The sequence below is a fragment of the Mobula hypostoma genome, chromosome 7 (genome assembly GCF_963921235.1).
Source record: "Mobula hypostoma chromosome 7, sMobHyp1.1, whole genome shotgun sequence".
Lineage (NCBI taxonomy): Eukaryota > Metazoa > Chordata > Chondrichthyes > Myliobatiformes > Myliobatidae > Mobula > Mobula hypostoma.
In genome coordinates, this window is record NC_086103.1 from 163,491,746 (window position 1) to 163,518,122 (window position 26,377).

Below are 26,377 nucleotides of genomic sequence, written 5' to 3' on the forward strand. Positions count from 1 at the left end.
TGATGCATGTTCCTGTGATGCTGCTGCAAGTAAGTTTGTTATTGCACCTGAGTATGTACATGTGGCAAGGAACTTGACTTTCACTTGGAACCCTACCCAAAACTCCCACCCCCCAACTCAATTTCTACCTTGATAGTACCTGGCGAACATCTGTTCTTGCGGTCATTTGAACCAACGAGAGAATCTTACAATAAACTCAATGAAGCCACTCACAGCTGGATGAAAATATTTGAAGCAGTTTAATTCCACAATAAAATTTTTATTGATTGCCAAAGTACTTGTGTGCCAGATACAGTATGAATTCAGCAGTTCAAGTGAAAGCAAAGCCCATGTTTTATGAAGCTATAGTTTTTCCTATACCAGAATAAATGCAGGTTATTTCCCACAGCAATATTGGTTTTGTTGTGGAAATTTAATGGCATGAAATTTCAAGAAGAATGATTTTGAAATGGAAATGTCTGATTGAAACACAACATACCCGGAGCCAATTAGATAACATAATATAAGATGTACAAAATTTAAGGCTAAACCAAAATGTTTGCAAGTGGCACTAAAACATGATGATATCATACACAGTGAAGAAAATAATCAAAAAATTACTTGTAATTTGGTAGTAATGACTGGATCAGTTGGATTAGTAGGGTATGAAATGGTAAATGGCCTTCAGTTTAATAAGTGCAATGTATAACCTTTTGAGAAGACAAATCATGGTGTAACTTTCACCATGAACATTAAGGTTCTGCGGAGTGTTGTAGGACAGAGGGACCTATGGCTACAAGTAGTCCTACCTACTACTAAGTACTAAGACTACAAGTACTTTGTTCCTGGAAAGTGGCAGAGCATGTAGACGGTGCTGAAGCAGGTAACCTTCACCGGTTAAACACTGAGTACAGGAGTTGGGACGTTATATTGCAGTTGAGTAAGACATTGGTAAGGCCGCATCTAGAGTTTTGTGCACAGTTTTGGTCACCCTGTTACAGGAAAGATGTCATTAAGCTGGAAAGAGTGTAGAGAAAATTTACAAGAATATTGCCAGGACTTGAGGCCCTGAGTGACAGCTGTAGAACAAGCTAGGACTTTATTCTTTGGAATGTAGGAAACAAAAGGTGACTTCATAGTTTATAAAATAATGAGGGGCATAAATAAGGTGAATGTTCAGAGGGTGAGATTTAAAAGGAAATTGAAGGGCAACTTCTTCACACAGAAGGTGGTTTGTGGATGGAATAAGGATATGGTAGAGGCAAGTACAATGTAAAGGACATTTTGATAGGTACATTGATAGCAAAGATTTAGAAAAGAGTTTCCCAACCTTTTTTATGCCATGGGCTCCTACCATTGTCAGAGTGGGTATATGGATGCCCTGGCCTTTTCAACCCCATTCTCCTACCTTCTCCCTGTAATCTTAGACACCCTTACTAATCAAGGGCCTATCAGGCTCTGCTTTAAATATGTCTACCCAATAAATGAATTCCACAGATTCACCACTCTCTGGCTGAAGAAATTCCTCCTCATCTCTGTTCTAAAGGGACGTCTTTCTATTCTGAGGCTGTGTCCTCTGGTTGAAGACTCGGCCACTAATGGAAACATTGTCTCCACATCCACATGCAAATTGGACTAGCGTAAAGGGAATCTTAGTAGTACAGAGCTGAAGGGCCTGGCTCCTTACTACATTACTGTATGATTCTATGATATAAAATGTCCATTAATATCTCCACAAGGAGGGAAGGAGAGTGTTTCAGTGAAGAGGACTAGGAAGGGACTTCGAGAGTGTTTGGTCTTCACTGTGCCGAGACAGGTTGCAGGGATGGTGGAGGTGGCAGTGGTAGAGAACATTGAAACTTTGGAGGTGCGAGGGAGGGAGTACGTGTAGGTAAAGTATTGAAACTGAAAAGCTGACAGGCCAATAACCATAGGGTGATAAGGAGATAACATTTGGCAGGGAGGTGCTTAATGTAATGGTGGCAGGAATCAGGATGCAAGCCAGTGTGGCATTGGAATGGTCAACATCGGAGGTAACAAAACACTAAATGAAGGTTTCAGCATCAGTCAGCGGTGCATTTGGAGGAACTTATGGGACAAGAATGTCAACTCCATTCCATTCTCCCCACACCTTCTGTTTAACCCCCTTGGAAAAGTTCTGTGCAATTATTCCCCATTTTGAGAAGATGATCAAATTTCCACAACAGGTCCACTCAATATTTTATCTGTAGTTCACATTGTCACTAAAGCCTTTATGAACGTTTTGGTTATTAGTTATTGTAAGCATAGAATACCCACCAATTTCAGTCACATTTGTAAGGTATCATTACCTCATTAACATTGAAATTATTCATAATTTCCATTCAGACTACAAGATATAGGTGCAGAGTGGGACCATTTGGCCCATCAAGTCTGCTACGCTATTTTGTCATGGCTGATCCAATCTTCCTCTCATCCTTAATCTCCTGCCTTCTCCCCATATCCCTTCGTGCCCTGACCAATCATGAATTAAAGCTAGCATTGACGTCAAATGTAACTTGTAGCTCTGGCATTTGCTGGCTTTTTGTTCTTCCATTTGGGATGTGTTGCACCTTAATTCAGAGCATCAGTCAGCAGCTGCTTAAACTTTTCCATATCACATTCCAGGTGACAGCCTTGTGTTTAAGTTTCAGGATGTCGAGGGTATCTACGACCATCATGCCTCTGGTCAGCGATCCACTCATTTCCACACTCACCCCATAATTAGCTCTTTCAGTCACCACTGAATCATCAATGGCGGCAGCCATTGCGTAGGAATCACAGGACACGAAGCCAAGCCCAAAAATCTGTTCCTTGCTGCCTTGGTTGCCCAGGGCAAACTTGGCAGTATGCGCAGATATCTTCTTTATAAACCGAGCCTTTTTGGTATCTTGATTCACCCACTTGTGATAAAAATCCTGTGATTAATAAAACAGTGAATACATGGGTGGGGGAGAAATCTCATTGAAACCTAGCAAATATTTAAAGGCCTAGACAGAGCAGACATAGAGAGGATACTTCCAGTAGTGGGAGCGTCTTGAACCAGAGAGCACAGCCTCAGAATGCAGGGGTGTCCATTTAGAACAGAAATGAGGTGGAATTTGTTTAGCCAGCGGGTGGTGAATCTGTGGAATTCATTGCCACATATGGCTGTGGAGGCTAAGTCATTGGATACACATATTTAAAGCGGAGGTTGATAGGTTCTTGATTAGTAAGGCCATCAAAGGTTACAGGAAGAAGGTAGGAGAATGGGATTGAGAGGGATAATACATCAGCTATGATAAAGTGGCAGAGCAGCCTTGAAGGGCTGAATGGCCTAATTCTTCTCCTAGGTATTAAAGTCTAACACATACAGTAGGTCTCAGTACAAGCCCAGTGCCCACGTTGTTGTGCTGACATAAATAAACTACTCCATGATTGATCTAATTCTGGTCTCCTACACAGCCCATAACCCGTTCATTTTTCTTACACAGAAGTGCCTGCCTAAGAGTTTCTTAAATGTCCCTATTGTATCGGTCTCTCCCATGACCCCTGGCCTTGTGACTTTGTGAAAGGTGGTGACACTTCCATACTGGAGAACCTCCAGCCTATCTCCACAGTGATCCTTAGCAACATTTCTAACCCCAAATCCACATTGCTAGCAACACACTGCAAAGTTTTTATTTCTTGATGCCCATTGTGATACATCCCTCATGTTGGTAAAGCAATTCCATGTAAAGGCTCTGTTTTAATTCAAATGTTCTTCCTGCAGTAATCACACACAAGATGCTGGAGGAACTCAGCAGATCAGGCAGTATCTATGGGAAGGAAGAAACCGTTGACTTTTTGGGCCAAGATCCGTCTGGAAAAGAAGGGAGAAGAAGCCTGACTAAGAAGGTGGAGGGGGGAGGGGAGGGAGTACAAGCTAGGTGATAGGTGAAATGTGAAACCAGATGAGGGGGAGGGAAAATGAAGTGAGAAGCTGGGAAGTGATAGCTGTGAAAAGTAAAGGGCTGAAGAAGAAGGAATTTGATAGGAGAATGCATAAAATAATAAGAAGCTTAGACTGCCTGCGCCTTTTCCCCCAGAGTGGCAACAGCTAATGTGACAGGGCATAATTTTAAGATGATCAGAGGAAAGTAAGGGGGGGTGGGGTTTGGATGTAAGAAGAAGATTTTTTTAAATAAACACAGAGTTGTAAATGCATGGAATGCAGTGCCAGGGCTGGTGCTAGAGGCTGATACATTAGAGACATTTAAGAGACTGTTAGATTGGCACATGGATGAAAGAAAACTGAAGGGCTATGTAAGACGGAAGGGTTAGGTTGATCTTAGGAGTGTGTTAAAAGGTCTGCACAACATGTAGATGTGCTCAATGGTGGTGAGGGATTTACCCGTGATGGACTGAGCCATATCCACTAGCCAGAGGGTGGTGAAACTACAAGGGCATTGTAGTTTCCATACCAGGCTGTCAATATACTCTCCACCAAACATCTACAGAAGTTTGTCAAAGTTTTAGATGTCATACCAAATCTTTGCAAACTTCTAAAGAAGTAGAGGCGCTGTAGTGCTTTCTTTATAATGGCACTATGTGCCAGGCCCAGGACAGATTCTCTGAAATGATAACACTGAGGAATTTAAAGTTGCTGACCCTCTCCACCTCTGATCCCCTGATAAGGCCTGGCTCATGGACCTCTGGTTTCCTCCTCCTGAAGTCAATAATCAGCTCCTTGCACTTGCTGACATTGAGAGGAAGGCTGTTGTTATGGCAACAGACAGCCAGATTTTCAATCTCCCTCCCATCCGCTGATTCTTCACCACCTTTGATCTGGCCAATGACAGCAAGGACATCAGTAAACTTAAATATGGCATTGGAGCTGTGCGTAGCCACATAGTCATAATAAATGATTATACAGTAATTTACAATAATAGTGCAAGAGCAGAGTGGTGAGGTAGTGTTCATGGGTTCATTGACTATTCAGAAATCTGATGGCAGAGTGGAAGTAGCTGTTCTCAAAATGCTGATTGTGGGTCTTTAATGGTAGTAACAAGATGAGGACATGCCTTGGATGGTGAGGATTTGTTAATGATGGATGCTGCCTTCTTGTGGAATCATCTTCTGAAGATGTCCTCAATTGTGGGAAGGCAGATGCCTGACATCCCGCACGACCAGATTCAAGAACAATTAATTCCCTTCATTTCTTGAACCAATGAATTCAGCACTATAATTTAGCAACACTTTGGTGACCACTTCAATCACTAATTGAAAACTTTCTTGTAAAATTTATAGGTAAATTTCGCTTATTTTATGTTTTCTTTCTTAGAAACCATAGAAAAACTACAGCACAGAAACAGGCCTTTTGGTTCTTCTTGGCTGTGCTGAACCATTTTCTGCCTAGTCCCACTGACCTGCACACAGACCATATCCCTCCATACACCACCCATCCATGTCTCTGTCCAATTTATTCTTAAATGTTAAAAAAAGAACCTGCATTTACCTCCTCATCTGGCAGCTCATTCCATACTCCCACCACTCTCTGTGTGAAGAAGCCTCCCCTAATGTTCCCTTTGAAATTTTCCCCCCTCACCCTTAACCCATGTCCTCTGGTTTCTTTCTCCCCTTGCCTCAGTGGAAAAAGCCTGCTTGCATTCACTCTATCTATACCCATCATAATCTTGTGAATGTTGTTTATCTGACACTCAGCACCTGTGAAGCTGCTTCAAGGTTTTCATTGCATCTGTGGATACATATACCTATACATATGACAATAAACTTCAAAGTTCAAAGTTGAAAGTACATTTCTCATCAAAGTATGCATACTATTTTCAGCCTTGAGATTCAGCTCCTTACAGGCAGTCACAAAACAAAAAAATCCAATAGAATCAATTTTTTTTAAAAAAGGGAAGTCTGTCAAACACCCAATGTGCAAAAAAAATTGTAAAAATTGTACAGTAACCACATAACATTCTTAAATAAATGTTTGATTTGTGTTTTGAGGTTTTCAAGAAGATCCCATGTAGGTGATTGGTCTGTAAGTTAGAACATCTAGATTTGAGGGTAATGTAATGGCAGTGATGAGAAAGGAGGAATAAACAGATTTTTCACAGGTTTTGAACCAGCGTGGACAACTTCACTCACCTTAATGCTGAACTGACTCCACACACTACAAGAATTCTACAATTCATGTTCTCAGTATTATTTATTTACTTTTTTTATTTTTTGCACAATTTGTCTTCTATAGCAGTCTTGTTTATCAGTCTTTGCTTTTCATAAATTCTATTGTATTTATTTTCCTGTAAAATGCCTGCAAGAAGAAGAACCTCAAGGTAGTGTATGATGACATATACAGTACGTACTTTAAAAATGAACTTACTTTGGACTTTGAATCATTATCTTTGTCTCTGAGGACATAACCATTCATCTACCCTACTTCGAATGCCAGGGCGGTTTTGAGCTTGCAGCGACACAACTTACCCAGGGCAGGCGATGGCGAAGGCTGTATTCCAAGGTTGCAATGTGAGTGGGACAGGTAAAGTGGCTGAGGACAATGGCAGCTGCTTCTGGGTCTGTGACAAAGTTGAACTCGCCACAGACTCTTACATTCCCTCTGGCTGAGAGGCAAACCAGAGTGTTAATCCTTGAGTAAAACGTTGAAATGACACACAATAATATAACTGTCTCACTTCTGTAATATAGCATCTAGGAATCTTTTCCGAAGATCTGATAATATCACATGGCTCAAGAAATAGCTTTAACTCTTTTGTACCCCTGCCCTTTCTTAGCATGTCCCAACAGGACTTGTGGTGATGGGATGAACTGAGAACAGCCCTCTCCCTCCCCAAACAGTCACTCCTAAGATTACTTGCACTGCCACAGGATGTAGTTGTAGTTCAATTGACAGGGTTGTTAAGAAAGTGTATTAAATTGATAAGGTGGTTAAGGTGTATGGTGGGCTAGCCTTCATTAATCAGGGGATTGAATTTAAGGGCCACGTGGTAATGTTGCATCACATTAGATCACACTTGGCATATTGTGTTCAATTCTGGTCACCTCATTAAAGGAAGGATGTGAAAGCTTCAGAGAGGATGCAGAGGATATTTACCAGGATGTTGCCTGGATTAGAGAACGTATTTTAGGAAGATAGGTTGAATGAACTGGGCTTTTCTCTTGGGAGTGAAGGATGAGAGAGGTGCAGAGATGATTGATTATCATCTCGATGTATCATCAGACCAAACTTAACCCAACTAGTGCATGCTGGGCCAGACTGCCTGCCTTATTTTCATACAAGTGTAACCAGGTGACCGTTGAATATAATTTTTTATTGATAAAGTGCACTTATGTATTCACCCTGGTAATGCCAAAATAGCTGCCTGTGCCTTTAAGAGAAAATTGTGATGTCATTATGCACATGTGGAGTAGAACGAAGAGTTACAATGTTCTAGAATGACGTAGATTACTAGCCGTATGGTGAGGAAAGGTGAATAATATTTGATAACATCCATGTACGTTTGTTTATACTTGTTTGTAAACCTAGAATATCAGTGATTTGACATGTTTTGTAGGTGGATGCTTTAGATTTCATGAATAAGGTATCGACGCTGGATAGCGAGGTTGTGCAAAGTTCATTATTAGCCTCGTAGGTTAGTCTTTCTAGTAATTTAAACTACAAGGCAATATATTGTAAAAGTTAATTTTTTTGTCTTACTTTATTGTCTCATGACCGAATGTGAATGTGTTCACATAGCCTGAGCGAGGAGAACTCGTTTCAGGGTCTAGCCTATATGTGTTTGGAAGTCAAGCATGTGCCAAAGTGAGTATACCTCTTAGTCAAGGTGAGGTGTATGTATTCATATTTTTGACATTGTGTATAAGGTACTGGGTTGCTGGGATTCTAATGTTGCTTGTATTTTTTTTTTAGAATTGCCACTACCATATAGGTTTTGTATATTTTATTTTATTTATTTTCATACTGCATAGGTAACAAGGGTGTGGTCCAAAATTAAGATGAGATTGTAAAAGCAGGAACTGTGCTTTTTTAAAATTCATTTTGTTGTTTTTATTTTGATACCCTCTTTCTGCATTAAAACATCTAAAGCAGATAAAGGAGTTAAAGACCCAAAAAAGTATCTGTTGTCCTGTGTGTGTATATTTTCCCCAGGCTACAAAACAGGTTAAGTGGGCCAGCCAGGCAGCACGCTTATCAGAATGCCTACAAAAGCAAAAATGCAGCAGGTACTGGGAATCTGAATCAAAACAGAAAATGTTGTCGATATTCCAAACACAAGAAAATCTGCAGATGTTAGAGATCCAAAGCAACACGCACATGATGCTGGAGGAACTCAGCAGGCCAGGCAGCATCAATGGAAAAGAGTAAACAGTCAACGTTTCAGGCAGAGACCCTTCTTCAGTCCTGAACATGTGATTCTATAGATAATCAGTGGGTTAGGCCTTATCTTTGAGGAGAGAAACAGAGTTAACTTCTCAGGTCAGTGACCTTCGTATATCATTACCAGGAATAATATATGAATTCAAAGTCTTGGGATAGATAGATTATATCCTTGCTTTTATATTGTAGTCCTTTCAAAATGAATGCTGGCATTGCATTTGCTTTCCAATCTGCCAATTAACCTTTAGGGAATCCTGCATGAAGACTCTCAAGTCCCTTTGCATCTACGATTTCTGAATTTGCACCCCATTTAGAAAATAGTCTACACCTTTATTCCTTCTACCAGAAAGCCATGACCATACACTTCCTTATATTGTAGTCTATCAGCCATTGCTTCTCCTTTCTCCTAATCTGTCCAAATCCTTCTGCAGACTCCCAGCTTCTTCAACACTGCTGGCCCCTCCACCTATGTTTGTATCATCGGCAAATTTGGTCACAAAATCATCAATTCCGTCATCCAGATCACTGACATATAACATGAAGAGAAGTGGTCCCAAAACCGACCTCTGTGGAACACCACTAGTCACCGGCAGCCAACTGGAAAATATCCAGTAAGGCTGAATTCCTAGATTCAGTATTGCCGGTATATGCAAATCTACAATAAGAGCTGTAAAATATGGTGTGATTTATCAAATACCCAGAGGCCAACCCCCATCACCATTACACAACCCTCTCATTGTATTAACACATCGACAATGTCAGGATCTCAGCCTCCACAGAGTGAGCAACTCCAATGCCAAAGCAGATGGGAAAGAACCTGTAAGTCTGTAACCCACTGGCTCAACTCCTTCCCTTCATTTGCTCTGACACTTGGACATGAGGGAAGAAAATGAAGAAAACACCGGGGAAAACTTAATGCCTTAGATGGAAATAAAGAAAAATGCAGTTCTAAGAAATACACCTTTTGTATTTATAGCACCTACTTTCTTAAAAGGGTTATGGAGATTTAGCATATCACTGATTGGTTGCATCACAATCAATTTGAATGCATAGTAATACAAGAAGCTGCAGAGGGCAGTGGACTCAGTCCAATGGAGGACAATGTAGGAGGGATGTGTTAGATTGATCTTAGAGTAGTTAAAAGTTTGGATCAACATCATTGGCCAAGAGGCCTGTACTGTGCAGTAATGTTCTATGTACAATACATCATGGGCACATCCCTCCACACCATCAGTTGTATCTACATGAGGTGCTGCCTGATGAAGGAAACATCCACCATCCAGTCCATGCTATCTTCTCACAGAATACCTTCAGACAGAAGGGATAGATGCCGGAGGTCCAAGTTCAAGATCAGCTACTTCCCTTTGACTATTGGGTTTTGAACCAATCTACAGAACCCTAATCACTACCTCAGTACAGCAACACGGTGATCAACTTAACAACTCTGCACTAAAATGAAATTCTTTTGTCCTCATTGTGTTTTTTTTGTTTTCTAAGGTTGTTATAGTGGAGGGGGAGTGATAGTGGGGACAAGCTCCCACTACTGATTAAGTGTTCCCAGTGGTGTGCGCCTCAAATAGCCTCTAACAGCCAAGACCTGCTCCTGGCCTTCACATGTGTTTTAACTACTAAACCCAGCAGAACTGTTTCTACTGACAAGAGGAGGGGCAAAGGTGGGTTACTGGCACTTAAAATCCAGTCACTTTGGGCAGATGGGGCTCATCAGCTGTGGTTGGCAGCTCATTTAGGAGACGGAAAACCCTGATCTCCGACCTCCACTGCCTTGTGGCTATACCCACTCATGGGGAAGGCTTTAGGAGTAAACCCTGAGGGAAAAATCCAGAGCTGGAGTCCCTACATTGAGTTCAATGCTGACTGGCAATTCCCACGATGCTGCTGGCTGGTACCAAACTGTATCGGTCTTTGGGTTCATCAGATGTGTGGAGAGGGGGAGCCTGCTTTGCGGGCAACAGCTTGCTCTCCATATCATACTGCGTCATTCTATTTATTACAAAGACTACAGATAATATCAATCAATCTTGCCTTGCACAGATTGTGATGAGACCTTGACCAGGATGGCCAGGACCCAAGTGCAGGAGTGTCCGAGCCTAGGATTGAGACGCGGTACGAGACTGAACCAAGAGCTGGGCACTAAGCTAGAAGACAACCCAAACTGAGCACTGAACTTCAGTTCAGGTGCTCATTAAATATTGAAATCCTGGAACCAACACATGGCAGCCAATTAGCAGTCAGGTCCAAGGTCCTTAAAGGGGCCACACCAGTTATCGGTATTCCTGAAAGTTAGTGTCAAAATTCCGGAAGCTGGCATGGTTGGGTACACATCCTAACACAATAAACCAGATTACAAGCAAGAGATTGTAAAAGGTATTTGGAAGAGCCATTTTAAGAGTTACAATTTTTTCCCCTCTCAGAGTTGTTACTGAGCCACATCCCCCTGTCCTCTTCTCTTCCCGACATACCTCCATCTTGTTACACAGCTTCAGCACTCGCAGCACGTTCCTGCACACGTTTTCGGTGCTCGTGTTTCCGTGAGTACAGGTTATTCCCAGGATGCAAACATTCGGAGCTGCAAGAGCCACCATTATCGCCTGGGCATCATCCACCCCAACGTCAACGTCCAAGATTAACAGCTTCTTTTCCAGGGGGCATTCTGTGGGTCGGAGAAGTTGGAGAAAATCTGGCACAAAGTTCAAATCTAAATGTTTGTCACAGGATTAAAGAATGTACTTTGTGGTGCAGTTCATATTTTAACCAGTCCTGTACACTAAGGAATGATAAGACTTGTTTTACTGATCCTTCTCTACCCTGTGCTAAACCCACATTATTTTCTGCCTATATTGTTGAGGGCTAGATACCAGCTGTGCTAAAATGAGCAGAAATTGGAGCAAATTACATACAGTACATATCTCCAGCTGGCAGTCCCGGGGAGCTGGAGCCATATGGTACCTAGCTGTATAGCCTCACGTTTTTCCAGTTTCCTGACTGCCCCCCCACCCCCATCACCAATCTCCTAATTCTCTGCGACCTCCACCGATCCCCTGTTTCACTGTTAATCCGATATAAACTCCACTGACCTTCCTCCTGCATTTCAGCCCCCAATGAGTTAGCAAGATGGAGCACGAGGCAGGAGAGGGGCAAGGTAGTGTAACTGAGCAGGACAACAGCGTATCAGTTAGTGCACTGCTCCACAGCGCGAGCTGTAAGGTCACGGTTCAATTCCCACCCGCTGTCTGTAAGTAGTTTGCGTGCTCTTCCCGTGACCTCATTCCCCCTACGGGTTAGAGTTGGTGAGTTGTGGGCATGCTCTGTTGGCACTGGAAGCATAGCGACACTTGTGGGCTGCCAAGGACAATCCTCGCTGATGTGATTTGATGCAAACGACACATTTCACTTTATGTTTCGATGTACATATGATAAAGATCATCATAATATTAACTTTAGTAACAAAAAGTGAATGGACATCCAGAAACACATTTCTTTAATCCCATTATTCAAACCGCATGCAGAAAATATGTGAAACCCACTTCTAAAAGTGAGGGTCGATTGCTTGCGGATCATCCAGATTTAATAAAACAAAATCTTTGTTCAGATACTTTTTCCGGTCTACAAACCAGATCAACTTTTTCCTTAATTGGGGAAACTCAAATGATAGGCCCGCCATGAATCAGTAGCAGGATTAAGCCAATTTGGGCTTGAATCTATGCTTATAAGGTAACGCTTTATTTCCAGGAATCACTGGTGAAATCTTTCTAAGCAGTCTTTCAAATACAATATACATGTATTCCTGCCTAAATAAAACCAAACCTGAGTGAAGTACCCTGTGCTTATTTTACCTGTGCCCAGCCCACCGTAACTAACAGAGTTAAAGTATTTAGAAACATAGAAAATAGGTGCAGGAGTAGGCCATTCGGCCCTTTGAGCCTGCACCGCCATTTATTATGATCATGGCTGATCATCCAACTCAGAACCCCGCCCCAGCCTTCCCTCCATACCCCCTGACCCCTGTAGCCACAAGGGCCATATCTAACTCCCTCTTAAACATAGCCAATGAACTGGCCTCAACCGTTTGCTGTGGCAGAGAATTCCACAGATTCACCACTCTCTGTGTGAAGAAGTTTTTCCTAATCTCGGTCCTAAAAGGCTTCCCCTCTATCCTCAAACTGTGACCCCTCGTTCTGGACTTCCCCAACATCGGGAACAATCTTCCTGCATCTAGCCTGTCCAATCCCTTTAGGATCTTATACGTTTCAATCAGATCCCCCCTCAATCTTCTAAATTCCAACGAGTACAAGCCCAGTTCATCCAGTCTTTCTTCATATGAAAGTCCTGCCATCCCAGGAATCAATCTGGTGAACCTTCTTTGTACTCCCTCTATGAAACATGCAGGAGGTATTAGATTTATTTGTCATATGTACATTGAAACATACAGCAAAATGCATTTTACACTACAAATCAAATTAGGGAGGGTTGTGCTGGGTAGATGCACAAGTGTCACCGCACTTCCAGCCCTGACATAGCATGCCCACAACTCACTAACCCTAACCGTACATCTTTGGAATGTGGGAGGAGACCAGAGCACTTGGAAGAAACACACGCAATCACTTACAAACTCCTGTTAGATAGTGGCAAGAACTGAACCCTGATCTTACAGATGGCACTGCTGTGCTACCGTGCCAATGTCTATGCTAAAACCATGGAACTAAAGCAAAGAACTAAAGCACAAGGACATATCCGATCAAAACTTTTCCATGGATGGCTTCCAGACCATTCGGGCTGACCGGAAGTGCACTGAGAGCGGTAAGCGTAAAGGAGTTGGGGGTTTACTGTTCTGGTTAACAACGGATGGTGTAATCCTGGTCATATTATGATCGAGGAACAGGTTTGTAGACCGGATATTGAACGTTTTGTTGTGGACTCCGACCATATTCCACAGAGATACAACACTGGGCGTCACGGGAGGTTGTTTCTGCCTGTGGCCATTGAACTTTGCAGCTCCTCCCGTGGAGGGTCAGACACCCTGAGCCAATAGATTGGTCCTGGACTTACTTCCATCTGGCATAGTTTGCATATTGTTGTTTGATTGTTTGTGGTTTTTGTATTGTTATATTTATGCTCTATTCTTGGTTGGTGCAGCTGTAATGAAACCCAATTTCCCTCGGGATCAATAAAGTATATCTATCTATCAGGTCCCCCCCCCCCCGATCTCTTTGAGAGATAGGCTGGGGTTAAGACTCCAAATGGTTGTCTTCTGCCCCCGTTTCTTGTGGCTCCCAATGCTTCCAGCGACAGGGAGATGCATATTTTTCAGCGCAATTTAACTGAGATAGGCTCATCTTCCTTCAGTCTTTTTCATTACCAGTAACCCTCAAGTGGAAAGTTCAACCACAATAGTTACTCATTTCTTTTAAACGTGTTACTCACCAGTTGGTATCACGACTTGCTCCATCGTTGCCTTTTCTTTTATATAAATGTGGCTCAGTTCCCAGTTTTAGCACCAGTGCCAGGTGAAGGAAAAAAGTCAATCACGTGCCCTTTCTGGATCTACAACTCACAATTAAAGAAAGACATGGGATTGATTTGCCCATCAAAGATACCACATAGTTGAAGTGAATCACTGGAGGAGGTTGAATGATAAGCAACTAAGCATTGATACAACATAGAAGACAACAGCACAGTACAGGCTTGGTACATGCTCATCAGCTCACAACGTTGTGCTGATATTTTAACCTACTCCAAGATTCATCTAACCCTTCCCTCCCACATAGCCCTCCATTTTTTCTTTATCCAAATGCCTCCATTTTTCCTTTATCCACCTGCCTCTCTAAGAGCCTCTTAAATATCTCTAATGTATCGGCCTCTGTACCACTCCTGTCAGGGCATTCCATGCACCCACCGCTGTGTGTAAAATAACTTATCTTTGACACCTCCCCTCCCTATACTTTCCTCCAATCACCTTAAAATCTTGATTTAGTCATTTCAGAATCAAAATTGTAATCAGAGTCTGGTCTGTAGCTCAGAAGGGAAGGGAACTAAAGAGGATGGCAGCAGTAGTAGGGGACTCCATAGTCAGGGGGACAGATAGGTGATTCCTTGGATGTGAAAAGGAAACCTGCATGGTAGGTTGCCTCCCAGGTGCCAGGGTCCACAATGTTTCTGAACACATCCTCAATATTCTGAAAAAGGAGGGTGAGCAGCTAGAAGTCGTGGTACATATTGGTACCAATGACATAGAGAGAAAAAGGGAGGAGGTTCTGAAAACAGAATACAGGGAGCTAGGAAGGAAGCTGAGAAGCAGGACATCAAGTGTAGTTATCTCAGGATTGCAGCCTGTGCCACGTGACAGTGAGGATAGGAATAGAACAAGGTGGCAGATATATGCATGGCTGAAGAATTGGAGCAGGGGGCAGGGATTCGGATTTCTGGATAATTGGGACCTCTTCTGGGGTAGGGTGACCTGTACAAAAGGGATGAATTGAACTTGAATCCCAGGGGGACCAATATTCTTGTGGGCAGGTTTACTAGAGCTGTTGGGAGTGGTTTAAACTAATATGGCAGGCGATGCGAACCAGTATGATAGAGCTGAGGATAAGCCAACAGGTTTACAAGTAGATGATGGATGACTGCAAGGAAGGACAAGCCAATGATTGGGTACAAATGCAGACAGAACAAAGAGTTAAATTGTACCACAGAGGCAAACTTCAAAAGGACGAAGAACGCGGGACTGAAGGTGCTGTATTTAAATGTATGTAGCATTTCGAATAAGGTGGACCAACTCGTGGCTCAATTAGAGATGAGTCGGTATGACGTTGTGGGCATCACTGAGTCGTGGCCGAAAGAAGGCCATAGATGGGAGCTTAACATCAAAGGATTACTTTGTGTTGAAAGGACAGGCAAGAAGGAATAGGTGGTGGTGTTGCTCTGTTGATAAGAGATGGAATTACATCCTTAGAAAGAGGTGACATAGGGTCAGAGAATGTTGAATATTTGTGGATGGAGTTAAGAAAGTGAAGGGATAAAAAAAAACATTATGGAAATCATTTATAGGCCTCCAAATAGTAGACAAAATGTGGGGTGAGTTTGCAAAGGGAGCTGGAAAAAGCATGTAATAAGGGTAATGTCACAATTGCACTGGAGGACTTCAATATGCAAGGGGGTGGGGAAAATCAGGTTGGTGTCAGATTGCAAGAGAGGCAATTTGTTGAATGCCTATGAGACAGCTATTTAGAACAGCTTGTGCTTGAGCCTACTCAGGAAAAGGCTATCTTAGATTGGGTATTGTGCAATCACCCAGATCCTATCAGGGAGCTTAACGTAAAGGAACCCTTACAAGGCAGTGATCATAATTTGATTGAATTCATACTGCAATGAGAGGGAGAAGCATAAGTCACATGTATCAGTATCACAATGGAATAAAAGGTATTACAGAGGCATGAGAAAGGAGGATACTGGCAGGGATGACAGCAGAGCAGAAGTGGCTGAAGTTTTGGAAATAGTTCACAAGGCACAGGATAGATATGTCCCATAGAGGAAGAATTTCTCAAATAGCAGGGGTAGGCAACCATGGCTGACAAGGGAAGTTAGGGACTGCATAAAAACCAAGGAAAGGGCATATACAGTGGCATGCAAATGTTTGGGCACCCCTGGGCAATATTTCTGTTACTGTGCATAGTTAGATGAGTAGAAGGTGAACTGCTCACCAAAAGTCATAAAGTTAAAGATGAAACATTCTTTTCACAAACACAAGGAAATCTGCAGATGCTGGAAACTCAAGCAACACACATCAAAGTTGCTGGTAAACGCAGCAGGCCAAAGACCCTTCATCAGGATGGCCGGGCAGCATCTCTAGGAAGAGGTATAGTCGATGTTTCAGGCTGAAACGTCAACTGTACCTCTTCCCAGAGATGTTGCCTGGCCTGCTGCGTTCACCAGCAACTTAGATGTGTGTTGCTTAAACATTCTTTTCAACATTTTAAGCAAGATTAGTGTATTTGTACAATTTTAGAGTGAAAAAAAAGGAAAGGAGCACCATGCAAAAGTTTGGGTACCCCAAGGGTTTGAGCTCTCAGATAACTTTTACCAAGGTCTCAGACCTTAATTAGCTTGTTAGGGCTATGGCTTGTTCACAGTCATTGTTAGTAAAGGCCAGGTGATGCAAATTTCAAAGCTTTATAAATACCCTGACTCAAACCTTGTCCCAACACAGCAACCATGGGTTCCTCTAAGCAGCTGCCTAGCACTCTGAAAATTAAAATAAATGATGCCCACAAGAAGGGTACAGAATTTCATGAAAAGAACACCTCTCCAACTGTTAAGCACGGGGCTAGCTTGTGTTGCAGCCAGTGGCACGGAGAACATTTCACTGGTAGAGAGAAGAATGAATTCAATTAAATACCAGGAAATTCTAGAAGGAAACATCACACCATCTGTAAAAAAGCTGAAGATGAAAAGAGGATGACTTCTACAACAGGATAATGATCCTAAACACACCTCAAAATCCACAATGGACTACCTGAAGAGGCGCAAGCTGAAGATTTTGCCATGGCCCTCACAGTCCCCCGACCTAAACATCATCGAGAATCTGTGGATAGACCTCAAAAGAGCAGTGCATGCAAGACAGCCCAAGGATCTCACAGAACTAGAAGCCTTTTGCAAGGAAGAATGGATGAAAATCCCCCAAATAAGAATTGAAAGACTTAGCTGGCTACAGAAAGTGTTTACGAGCTGTGATACTTCCCAAAGGGGGTGTTACTAAGTACTGCCATGCAGAGTGCCCAAACTTTTGTTTCCAGCCCTTTTCCTTTTTTGTTATTTTGAAACTGTAAAAGATGGAAATAAAAAAGTTTTCTTGCTTAAGATATTAAAGAAATGTGTCATCCTTAACTTTATGCCTTTTGGAAATCAAGTCATCTTTCACTCGCTTAGCTATTCACAGTAACAGGAATTTTGACCAGGGGTGCCCAAACTTTTGCATGCCACTGTAAGGTAGCAAAAGTGGGTGAGAAGTTAGATGATTGGGAAGCTTTTAAAATCCAACAGGAGGCAACCAAAAAAGCTATAAGAGAAAAGATGAAATATGAGGGCAAACTGGCCAACGATATAAAGCAGGATACTAAAAGATTTTTTTTCAGATATATATAGTAAAAGGGAAGTGAGAGTTGATATTCCACCACCGGAAAATGACACTGGTGAGGTAGTAATGGGGGTCAAAGAAATGGCAGATTAACTTAATGGGTACTTTGCATCTGTCCTCACTGTGGAAGACACTATCAGTGTGCCAGAGGTCTGTGAGTGTCAGGGAGCAGGAGTGAGTGCCATCGCTATTACAAAGGAAAAAGTGGTAGGCAAACTAAGTGCTAAGTCACCTGGACCAATGGACTACATCCCAGAGTCCTGTGAGAGGTTGCTGAAAAGATAACTGATGCATTGGTCATGCTCTTTCAAGAATCACTTGATTCTGGCATGGTCCCAGAGGACTGGAAGATTGCAAATGTCACTCCACTCTTTAAGAAGGGAGGAAGGCAAAAGAAAGGAAATTATAGGCCAGTTAGCATAACCTCAATGGTTGGGAAAGTGTTGGAATCTATTATTAAGGATGATGCTTCAGAGTACTTGGAGACTAATGATAAAATAAGTCAAAGCCAGCATGGTTTCAGTAAAGGGAAATTTTGCCTGACAGATCTGTCAGAGTTCTTCAAGTAACAAACAAGGTGGGCAAAGGAGAGGCAGTGGATGTCATTTACTTGAATTTTCAGAAGGCATTTGATAAGGTGTCACACATGAGGCTGCTTAACAAGATAACAAGGATTCTATGATGTTACAGAAAAGATTCTGGCATGGATAGGGGAAGGCCTGACAAGCAGGAGACAGCGAGTGGGAATAAAGGGGCCTTTTCTGGTTGGCCGCCAGTGACTAGTGGTGTTCCACAGGGGACTAGTGCTTTTCACACTGTTTTTCCACTGATACGGATAATGGAATTGATGGCTTTGCGGTAAAGTTTGCAAATGATACAAAGGTGGAGGGGTTGGTAGTGCTGAGGAAGCAATGCAATTGCAGCAGGACTTGGACAAATTGGAAGAATGGACAAAAAAGTGGCTGGTGGAATACAGTGTTGGAAAGTATATGATAAGCCATTTTGGTAAACAGAACAATAGTGTGGACTATTATCTAAATGGGGAGAAGGTTCAAACATCAGAGGTGCAGAGGGACTTAGGAGTCCTTGTGCAAGATCGCAGAAGGATAATTTACAGGCTGAGTCTGTGGTAAAGAAGGCAAATGCAATGTTCACATTTATTTCAAGGGAAATAGAAAATAAAAGCCAGCAGATAATGTTGAGGCTTTGTAAGAGACTAGTCAGGCTACACTTGGAGTATTGTCAACAGTTTTGGGCCCCTTATCTCAGAAAGGATGTGTTGTCATTGGAGGGAGTCCAGAGGAGGTTCAAGAGGATGATTCCAGGAATGAAGGGGTTAACCTATGAGGAGCATTAGGTAGCGTTGGGCCTGTACTCATGGAATTTAGAAGGCAGGGAAGGGATTTCATTGAAACCTATCACATGTTGAAAGGACTAGATAGGGTGGAGTGGAGAGGATGTTTCCTGGGGGGGGGGGGCAGGGTGCTATCCAGAACTAGAGGGTATAACCTCAAAATTGAGGAGGAACTTTTAGAACAGAGGTAAGGAGGATATTTTTAGCCAGAGTCTTGCAAAGTTGTGGAATGCTCTGCCATAGACTGTGGTGGAGGCCAAGTCTGTGGGTATATTTAAGGAGGAAGTTGATAGTTTGCTGATCAGACAGGGCACCAAAGGATATGGCGAGAAGCGAGGTGTACAGTATGGAGTTGAGTGGGATCTGGGATCTGGGATCAGCCGTGATGGAATGGTGGAGCAGACTGAAATGGCTTCATTCTGCCTCTATGTCTTACGGTAATCAACCCAATAACAATGCGTGTGCGTACAGCATCCATGCCTTGTTGAATATGTTCCCTACAAAAGCACCCAACCTGAAATTTCTGCTCGGGCTCCTGCTTTCTCCGGTGTTCGAGAAGGAAACAGTCACAATAAAGAGCAGCACGCGCAAAATGCGTGAGGAACTCAGCAGGTCAGGCAGCATCTCGGAGGGAAATTAAATGTCGACTTTTCGGGCTGAGGCACCTCATTAATTCCTCCAACATTTTGTGAGTTTTGCTCAAGATTTCCAACAGTTGCAGAATCCTCTGTCACAATAAGTTGGAAAGCTAAAGAACTTCTTCAAACATGATGCAACACACCTAAAATGCTACAGGACTCGGCAGGTCAAACAGCCTCTGTGGCCATCAATAGATAGTTGACCTAAATACTTCAAAGGCGGTGTTTCACGCCCAACCCGAAATTTTCCCTTCCTTACAACTGCAATCCATCAACTGCGTGAACGCCCCCTCACGTCCCACAATTCAGATCCATGTGACATGGGTTTAGAACAGCAATGTAACGCTCGGCATGAAATGAGTTGCAAACACGAGAAAACCCGCTGACGCTGGAAATCAAAGCAACGCGCGCAAAATGCGTGAGGAACTCAGCAGGTCAGGCAGCATCTCGGAGGGAAATTAAATGTCGACTTTTCGGGCTGAGGCCCTTCATTAATTCCTCCAACATTTTATAAGTGTTGCTCAAGATTTCTAACAGTTGCAGGATCTCCCGTGGCACAATAAATTGGAAAGCTAAAAAACTTCTTCAAACGCGATACAACACACGCAGAATGCTGAAGATGCTCAGCAGGACTTAACGAAGGGTCTTGGCCCGAAATGTCAATTGTTTCCTCTTTTCCATAGATGAGTTCCTCCAGCATTTTTATGTGAGTAAAGCTAGTTGGAGAAGTGATCGGCATTACGGAATGATAGTTGTCCATTGAAGAATGCCGAGCAGGGAAAACTAAAACCGCCACTGTGTGAATCAAGATATTGCTGGTGACGGATTGAAACCTAAGTTCACTAAAAAAAAAGTTGTCTCGGGGGCATCCTCACTCTAAGAAATCTTTAAATGCGTTTAATAATTAAAGAACTGTAGAGTTAAAATGAAACAAAAACTGCATTGATGATTTAAATAAACCTAAAAATGTGGATATGAACATCGAGGCTTTTCATTCTAGGACGAGGGAGATGTCTTCCTTTTTTAAAGAAAGGGGCTTCCCTTCCTCCACTATCAACTCTGCTCTTAAACGCACCTCCCCCATTTCACGTACATCTGCTCTCACTCCATCCTCCCGCCACCCCACTAGGAATAGGGTTCCCCTGGTCCTCACCTACCACCCCACCAGCCTCCGGGTCCAACATATTATTCTCCGTAACTTCTGCCACCTCCAACGGGATCCCACCACTAAGCACATCTTTCCCTCCCCCCCCCCTCTGCATTCCGCAGGGATCGCTCCCTACACAACTCCCTTGTCCATTCGTCCCCCCCCCCATCCCTCCCCACTGATCTCCCTCCTGGCACTTATCCGTGTAAGCGGAACAAGTGCTACACATGCCCTTACACTTCCTCCCTTACCACCATTCAGGGCCCCAAACAGTCCTTCCAGGTGAGGCAACACTTCACCTGTGAGTCGGCTGGGGTGATATACTGCGTCCGGTGCTCCCGATGTGGCCTTGTATATATTGGCGAGACCCGACGCAGACTGGGAGACCGCTTTGCTGAATATCTACGCTCTGTCCGCCAGAGAAAGCAGGATCTCCCAGTGGCCACACATTTTAATTCCACATCCCATTCCCATTCTGACATGTCTATCCACGGCCTCCTTTACTGTAAAGATGAAGCCACACTCAGGTTGGAGGAACAACACCTTATATTCCGTCTGGGTAGCCTCCAACCTGATGGCATGAACATCGACTTTTCTAACTTCCGCTAATGCCCCACCTCCCCCTCGTACCCCATCCGTTATTTTTATATACACACATTCTTTCTCTCACTCTCCTTTTTCTCCCTCTGTCCCTCTGAATATCCCTCGGGTCCCTATCCTCTGGTTTCCCCCCCCCCCCACTTCTTTCTCCCCGGACCTCCTGTCCCATGATCCTCTCGTATCCCTTTTGCCTATCACCTGTCCAGCTCTTGGCTCCATCCCTCCCTCTCCTGTCTTCTCCTATCATTTTGGATCTCCCCCCACCCCCACTTTCAAATCTCTTACTAGCTCTTCCTTCAGTTTGTCCTGATGAAGGGTCTCGGCCTGAAACGTCGACTGTACCTCTTCCTAGAGATGCTGCCTGGCCTGCTGCGTTCACCAGCAACTTTGATGTGTGTTGCATGAACATCGAACGGATTAGTAAAAAGGATGCCGCCCCAGTCCTTAAATGAATTTTAGTTAAAGATGAGATTGCAATGAAATATTGTACTGTTGAAAATTAAATACGATCTGTTTCACTGTTTCGATGGTTTGCCAAGGCAGGAAACAGCTGGATAAAATAAAAAATCTTGATTTAACGCAACAAATCAATGAATTTATCTTAAAGATTTAGAAAAGTAACAGAAGGCTCTGTAACAAGAAGCCAAATGAAGTTGCAAAGATCTGTTCTGACATAAACCAGGCTTTGCTCTTTCCGAGTATCGACAAACCAGTTTATAAGAAATTTCAGATGTCACCAATTAAAGGTTTTGTGCGCTGATATTCTCCTATATCCGGAATGTAAAGCTGCATTAGTACATCATTTATCGGCTAGAAGATCCAGTCCGAACAAGCGAGTTCTTAAAGAATGCGAAGAGAAATGTTACAGATATTGCCCATGGAGGGAGGGAGACAACAAGTGTTGCAAAAACAGCAAGTCCCTCGGCAATGCGGCTATCCGATAGGAGAGGACAGAGGAACGTGGAGTAAAGAGAAAAGGAGAAACTAGGGGCATGAGTTGCTTAATAGGCAAGAAAGAGTAACACACGGTAAAATGCAATGGTAAAAAAAACTTCTCTCCAGAACTCTCCAAATAATTTTAACACGTTGAGTGGGAGTCGTTATTCCAATGAGAAATTTAATTCTTCTCACCTGGTTAATTGTTGCTGTCCAGTCGTATCCCCTTTTTTATTGAACGCTGGCGAAGTTCGCACACAGCCCGTCGGCGTTTCCCCACTCCAGTACCCGCAGCCTCTCCCACTCGCGAACTAGTTCTATTTGCGGACCTTATGCAACTTTAGACTTCTCGTGACAGGGAACTGGTCCACTCCCAGAAGTGCAACCCCTCCCATGAATATTTTACAAGATTTCATCCCGTTGCTACATTCCAAAGTATTTGTATTCTTATGTAGGCCACTGAGATTAAGTTTTTACGGAGTATAATTATGACCAGGTTTACGATTAGGCTTTTGATGGTCTTGAATTCCAAACTCCTGTTTAAAATTCAGATAGCAATTTTGCAAGTTCAATTAAATATAACCACTCCTTTAGACCATAAGATATAGGAGCAGAAGTAGGCCATTCGGCCCATTGAGTCTGCTCTGCCATTCCATCATTGGCTGATCCAATTCTTCCAGTCATCCCCACTCCCCTGCTTTCACCCCATACCCTTTGATGCCCTGGCTAATCAAGAACATATCTCTCTCTGCCTTAAATGCGCCCAATGACTTAGCCTCCACAGCCACTGGTGGCAACAAATTCCACAGATTTGCCACCCTCTGACTAAAATAATTTCTCCGCATTGATACTCTAAATGGACGTCCTTCAATCTTGAAGTCGTGCCCTCTTGTCCTAGAATCCCCTACCATGGGAAATAACTTTACCATATCTAATCTGTTCAGACCTTTTAACATTCGGAGTGTTTCTATAAGATTCCCCCCCCCCCCATCCTCCTGAACTCTAGGGAATATTGCTCAGGAGCTGCCAGATGTTCCTTATACAGTAACCCTTCCATTCCTGGAATCATTCTTGTGAATCTCCTGTGAACCCTCTCCAATGTCAGTATATCCTTTCTAAAATAAGGAGTCCAAAACTGCACACAATACTCCAAGTGTGGTCTCACGAGTGCCCTTTTGAGCCTCAACATCACATCCCTGCTCTTATATTCCATACTTCTAGAAATGAATGCCAACATTACAATCGCCTTCTTCACAACCGACTCAACCCAGAGGTTAACCTTTAGGGTATCTTGCACAAGGACTCCCAAGTCTCTTTGATTCTCTGCATTTTGAATTCTCTCCCCATCTAAATAATAGTCTGCCTGTTTATTTCTTCAACCAAAGTGCATGACCATACACTTTCCAACATTGTATTTCATTTGCCATTTTCATGCCCATTCCCCTAAACTATCTAAGTCTCTCTGTTTGCTCAGCATTGCCCGCTCCTCCACCTATCTTTGTATGATCAGCAAACTTAGCCACAGATCCATTAATACCATAGTCCAATTATTGACATACATCATAAAAAGCAGCGGTCCCAACACCGACCCCTGTGGAACTCCACTGGTAACTGGCAGCCAGCCAGAATACAATCCCTTTATTCCCAATGTCTGTTTTCTGCTGATCAGCCAATGCTCCACCCATGCTAGTAACTTCCCTGTAATTCCATGGGCTTTTATCTTGCTAAGCAGCCTTATGTGTGGCATGTTGTCAAAGGCCTTCTGAAAATCCAAGTACACCACGTCTACTGAATCTCCTTTGTCTGCCCTGCTTGTAATTTCCTCAAAGAATTGCAGTAGGTTTGTTAGGCAGGGTTTTCCTTCCAGGAAATCATGCTGGCTTCGGCCTATCTTGTCTTGTGCCTCCAGGTACTCCGTAATCTCATCCTTAACAATCGATTCCAACAACTTCCCAACCACTGATGTCAGGCTAATAGGTCTAAAGTCTCCTTTCTGCTGTCTCCCACCCTTCTTAAATAGTGGAGTAACACTTGCAATTTTCCAGTCATCCGGTACAATGCCAGAATCTATCGATTCTTGAAAGATCATCGTTAATGCCTCTGCAGTCTCTCCAGCTACTTCCTTCAGAACCCGAGGGTGTATTCCATCAGGTCCAGGAGACTTATCCACCCTCAGACCATTAAGCTTCCTGAGCACCTTCTCAGTCATAATTTTCACTGCACAAACTTCACTTCCCTGACACTCTTGAATGTCCGGTATACTGCAGATGTCTTCCAGCATGAAGACTGATGCAAAATACACATTCAGTTCCTCTGCCATCTCTTCATCTCTCATTACAATATCTCCAGTGTCATCTTGTATTGGTCCTATATCTACCCTCAATTCTCTTTTACCCTTTATATACTTAAAAAAGCTTTTAGTATCTTCTTTGATATTAGTCACCAGCTTCCTTTCATAATTCATCTTTCTTTCCTAATGACCTTCTTAGTTTCTTTCTGCAAGTTTTTAAAAGTTTCCCAGTCCTCTGTCTTCCCACTAGCTCTGGCTCCCTTGTATGCCTTCTCTTTTGCTTTTACTTCACTTGTCAGCCACAGTAGTGTTCTTCTTCCCTGTGAAAATTTCTTCTTATTTGGAATATATCTCTTGCACTTTCCTCATTTTTCGCAGAAACTCCAGCCATTGCTGCTCTGCTGTCCTTCCTGCAAATGTCCCTTTCCAGTCAACTTCGGCCAGTTCCCCCTCATGTCATTGTAATTTCCTTCATTCCACTGAAATACCGACACACTGGATTTTATTTTTTTCCCTCTCAAATTTCAATGTGAACTCGATCATATTGTGATCACTGTTCCCTAAGGGTTCCCTAACCTTAAGCTCTCTTATCACTTCCAGATCATTGCACAACATCCAATCCACCACAGCTGATCCCCTAGTGGGCTCAACAACAAGCTGTTCTAAAAAGCCATCCCTTAAACATTCTACAAATTCTCTCTCTTGAGGTCCAGTACTGACCTGGTTTTCCCAATCCACTTTCATGTTAAAATCCCCAACGATTATCAAGACATTGCCTTTCTGACATGCCTTTTCTATCTCCTGCTGTAATTTGTAATCCACATCCTGGCTATTGTTTGGAGGCCTGTATACAACTGCCATTAGGGTCCTTTTACCCTTGCCATTTCTTAACTCAACCCATAGAAACTCTACACCTTCCAATCCTATATCATCTCTTTCTAATAATTCAATATTATTTCTTATACATAGAGCCACACCACCCCCTGTGCCTACTAACCTACCTTTCTGATACACGGTATATCCTTGGACGTTCAGCTCCCAATGGCAGCCATCCTTTAGCCAAGTTTCAGAGATGGCCACAACGTCATATTTGCCAATCTGTAGCTGAATTTCAAGATCGTCCATTTTAATCTTTATGCTGAGTGCATTCAAATATAACACTTTTAGTCCAGTATTTGTTGCTTTCTGTTTTAACTGCACCATGCCTCTATTGCCCTGTAACTCATCCCACTGGCTGTGATTAAGCCTCATCTCCCGCTTGTTCTTTCTATAATCTCTGTTGCATGCCATTTTTGATTTATTTCTGTTTTCTCCTTCCTCAGCTCTATCACTCCGGTTCCCATCCCCCTGCCAAATTAGTTTAAACCCTCCCTAACAGCTCTATTAAACCTGTCTGCTTTAGGTTCAGGTGTAACCCGTCCTTCTTGTACAGGTCGTACCTCCCCTAGAAGAGGCCCCAATGATCCAGGAATCTGAATCCCTGCCCCCTACACCAGTCTCTCAGCCACACGTTAACACACCTGATCGTACTATTCTTGCACTGGCTAGCACGTGGCACAGGCAGCAATCCTGAGATTACTACCCTGGAGCTCCTGCTTTTCAGCTTCCTACCCAACTCCCTGAGTTCTCTCTTCAGGACCTCCCCCCTTTTTCTACCTCTGTCATTTCAATGACCTTAATGGCTAATTTACTAGAAGCAGTCCTTGCGACTGAACTACCACTGGCTATGATCCAGCTGAGTTGCCCATCAGATATAGGAGCAGAATTAGGCCATTCCGCCCTCGAGTCTGCTCCACCATTCCATCATGGCTGGTTTATTTTCCCACACAATCCATTCTCCTGTATTCTCCCTGTAATCTTTGATGCCCTTATTAAACAAGAACCTATCAATCTCCACTT

General features: G+C 43.0%; 1 protein-coding gene across 1 annotated transcript; it reads right to left on the minus strand.

Annotated features, from left to right (window-relative positions):
• Positions 1 to 126: 126 nt before the first annotated feature.
• On the minus strand, positions 127 to 22,466 carry LOC134349960 (inosine-uridine preferring nucleoside hydrolase-like). The gene is given in 7 exon segments (XM_063054914.1): positions 127 to 2,624; positions 2,627 to 2,915; positions 6,451 to 6,587; positions 7,495 to 7,639; positions 10,843 to 11,033; positions 13,805 to 13,924; positions 22,384 to 22,466. Coding segments are annotated over 6 exon segments (840 nt in total). The 5' UTR covers positions 13,830 to 13,924; positions 22,384 to 22,466; the 3' UTR covers positions 127 to 2,571.
• Between the last annotated feature and the right edge of the window lie 3,911 nt (positions 22,467 to 26,377).